Raw genomic sequence first — 4,020 nt, forward strand, 5'->3', positions numbered from 1 at the left:
TTTTTCTTAAATCACTTATTTTTTAATTTTATTTTAGGTGCTTTAGTATGTGAAAAATGTAGCATATTTTTAATAATTAGATAATTTTTTTCTTCTTATTTGAAATCATGGTAGTAAGTATCGCACGATTCGCGATACGTATCGTACGATACGATACGATACAGAGCCTCCGCGATTCGAATCGCATGTAGAATCGTTTTTGATTACGAATCGTATGCGAATCGCTTGAATCGTGTTCGGAATCGGAAAATCGCGATTCATAGGAGAAATCGCACGATTCTGAACATTTTGGGTCACCCCCGAAACCGGGTCGGGTCACGCACGACCCGGTTCTAAAAACCCTAAAAAAATGATTTTTAAAAAAAAAAAACCAAATGAGACAGAAACTCCCGCTTAGACTCCCTGTACATGACCCACTTAGTGGGTTTCACTTTTTGTGGTCCATTTGCGTGGTTTCTCTGCTTCGTTTGTTTGGGTTGCTGTTCGTGGTCCAAGGTAAGGGATTCCTTCTTGTTGCTGATTGGGTTGCTCTTGTTGCTGCTTGGGTTGCTGTTCGTGGTCCAAGACTCCAAGGTAAGGGCTTCCTTCTTGTTGCTGTTTGGGTTGCTGTTTGTGGTCCATTCCTTCACTTGTTCTCTCTTTTTTTCTTTGTTATTCCCTCTACAACTTCCCTCTCTTGCTGCTGTCTAAGTTTCTATTTATTGGTACTTGGTAGGCCATTAAAAAATGGGTCATTCAAAAAGAGAGCCGGATATCACTTGGAACTATTGTGATAGTATCCCTCCAAATAGACTCAAAGTAAAATGTAAGTTTTGTTCTCATGTTTGTTGGGGTGGTATTTCAAGGATGAAACATCATCTTGCAGGAACAAAGGAAAATGTGATTGCTTGCACAAGTGTTCCGGATGATGTGAAGGAAATATTTGTCAAGCTCTTGGAAACTAAAGATAAAAAGAAAGAGGATTGCTTGAATATAGAGAATGGGACAGTAAAAGGAAAAGAGGGAACATTTCAAATTTTCCAACAAAAGACAATGAATGAAGTTTGTAAAGATAGGGAATTTGTGATTCAAGAAATTTGTAAATGCATTTATGGTAATGCATTACCATTTAATTTGGTAAGGAGTCCTCTTTTTATTCAAATGTTGAAGGTTGTTGGAGAATATGGGAGAGGTTTGAAGCCACCAACTTATCATGAGGTGAGGGTTTCTTTTTTGAAGAAAGTTGTTGACAACATCCAAAAAAGCTTAGAGAAATATAGAAGTGATTGGGAGAAATGGGGATGCACCTTGATGTGTGATGGTTGGACGGGTGGAAAAGGAAGATCACTCACTAATTTTCTTGTTAACAGTCCAAGTGGGACTGTTTTTTTGAAATCTATTGATACTAGTGATGTGATAAAGGATGGGAAAAAAATGTTTGAATTGTTAGACAACATTGTTGAAGAAATTGGGGAGGAGCATGTAGTCCAAGTTGTGACGGATGGGGCTTCTAATCTTGTGGCTGCTGGACAAATGTTAATGGAGAAGAGAACCAAACTATTTTGGTCCCCATGTGCAGCCCATTGCCTTGATCTAATCCTTGAGGACATTGGAGAGCTTCCGGTATTCTATAATACCATTGCTAATGCAAAGAAGATTACTACCTACATATATAGGCATACATGGGTCCTTAATTTGTATAGACAATATTCCAATGGAGGGGAATTAGTAAGACCAGCTGTGACAAGATTTGCAACTTCTTATCTTACACTAAATTGCATTAAACAACAAAAGAATGCTCTTAGATCAATGTTTGCATCGGAGGAATGGGCTACTAGTCCACATGCTAGTAAAAGTGAGGCTAAGCAAGTCATGAACCTAGTGTTGAGTGATGATAGATTTTGGAGATCAATTACATATTGTCTAAAGTGCGTGATTCCACTTGTGAAAGTGTTAAGGCTTGTAGATGGTGATTCAAAGCCAGCCTCACCATACATTTATGAAGCAATGGATAGGGCTAAAGAGAAAATTGCTCAAAACTTTCAAATGCAAGAGTCAAGGTATAAAAAAGTGTGGAAGATTATTGACACTAGGTGGAATCTGCAGCTTCATAGGCCTCTTCATGCAGCTGCCTATTATCTCAATCCTAGGTAAATTATTTAAAAATAATTATCATTTTAAGAACTACTATTTTCTTTGTGCCTAGTAGCTAAGTTATTTCTTATTTGGTTAGGTATCATTATGACAAGAACTTCAATCCGGATAGTGAAGTGTTAATTGGTTTATATGAAACCTTTCAAAGAATGGTTCCGGATATAAGGACAAGAGTTATAATAGATCAACAACTTGAAAAGTTTAAGGGAGCTAAGGAGATCTTTGGAATGGACATGGCAATAGCTACTAGAGATAAGAAACAACCGGGTATCCCTTTAATTTTTACTCTTTATTAATATCATAAACATAATACATAATAATTAATAACTACATTTGTAAAATAAATACATTTTTTTTTGTAGCTCTTTGGTGGGAGAGTTACGGTGGAAGAGGTAAAGAGTTACAAAAGGTGGCCATGAGAATTTTGAGTCTTACATGTAGTGCCACGGGATGTGAGAGAAATTGGAGTACATTTGACCAAGTGCATACTAAGAGAAGAAATCGATTGGAGCAACAAAGATTAAATGCACTTGTATATGTCAAATATAATCTTCAACTTGAGATGAGGCAAAATAGTAGAGAAGAGAATGGAGATACCTATGATCCCATATGTTTGTCAGATATTGAATCCGATGATGAATGGATCACCGAAAAGGAGAATCCTTGCTTGCCTATTGATGCCTCATGGATGGATGTACATGAGTGCTTTGGTGTTGATGAGGGAGCTCCAAAGAAGAAAAGAAAGAGAGGTAATTATTTATATTTAAAAGTTAGTTTAGAACTTGGAAGTTGGAATTAGAACTAGACCTTATTATTTTCTTATTTCTTTTGATTACATAGGTCCAAGAAACTTGAATGCCAAGATTGGTAAGGAAAAATCAATAATAGAAGATGAGGATGAAATTGAAGATAATGAAGAAGAAGAACTTTTGATATTAGAAGATGAAGATGACTTGAGTGATGTAGATCTTGGGGTTGGGGATGATGAATGATCTTGGATAGGGGCATTTTGTATAGATTTTTGAGGCCATATGACTGAATTTGTGTGGCAGAATTTGTGTGGCAGTAGCACCACTTGTTGCTGAGTTTATGCTGCAACAACACTAATATTTTTTTTGGGTAGCTATATTGCTGAATTAGAATAGCAATCAGTCCTTGGTATATGCATATATTTAGCAACAACAATGATTTTTTTTGGAGGCTTTGTTGTTGAACTGTGCAGTCATTTCTTTTGGCTTTGAGACTGTTTTTATTTGTATAATTGTATCTTTGTTTGTATTGAAGTTTATATGTTACTAATTACTATATATTTATGTATGACTTCATTTTTATATGTCTTGTATGCATATATATACACTATGTTTTTATTGATCATGAATCTTACGATTCACGATACGATTCGATTCACGATTCAAAAAATAAGCCTTCCGATACATTATTTGTATCTCGATTCAACTACCATGTTTGAAATTTATCTAGTACATTCAATGGATAATGAATGGATGAAATTCCCAAGAGATAGCTCAGAGTACATTAATGGTGTTGAGTTTTTTCTAAATTATGCATACACAAAAGGGAAACCCCAAGGGCAAGAGATCTTGTGCCCATGTGCTAAATGTCACAATGCTTTGTGGAGGAAAAGAGCAGTAGTCTTCAATCATTTAATAGGATTTGGATTTGAAAAAGGATATAATACTTGGATTCGTCATGGTGAACATTTTATAAACCCTGATGATCTTAATGATGACATGGTTGATGAAGAAGATGACTTTGATGATATTGACGGACTACTCTATGAAAGATTTAGAAATGTGGTGCATGAAGAACATGAAGTTAATGAAGGTCCTAATGAAGATGCCAAAAGGTTCTATAATCTCATGGAAGAAG

At 35.8% G+C, this 4,020-nt stretch overlaps 1 protein-coding gene across 1 annotated transcript; it reads left to right on the top strand.

The window, feature by feature from the left end:
• Positions 1-469: 469 nt before the first annotated feature.
• On the top strand, positions 470-3,453 carry LOC109788152 (uncharacterized). The gene is made up of 5 exons (XM_083075304.1): positions 470-495; positions 574-2,129; positions 2,213-2,400; positions 2,496-2,882; positions 2,974-3,453. Exons 2-5 carry the CDS (start codon positions 727-729, stop codon positions 3,123-3,125), a joined length of 2,130 nt encoding a protein of 709 aa, XP_082931430.1. The 5' UTR covers positions 470-495; positions 574-726; the 3' UTR covers positions 3,126-3,453.
• Positions 3,454-4,020: the final 567 nt, after the last annotated feature.

Source organism: Cajanus cajan, chromosome 5 (assembly GCF_000230855.2).
Source record: "Cajanus cajan strain Asha chromosome 5, NIPB_CcT2T_4, whole genome shotgun sequence".
Lineage (NCBI taxonomy): Eukaryota > Viridiplantae > Streptophyta > Magnoliopsida > Fabales > Fabaceae > Cajanus > Cajanus cajan.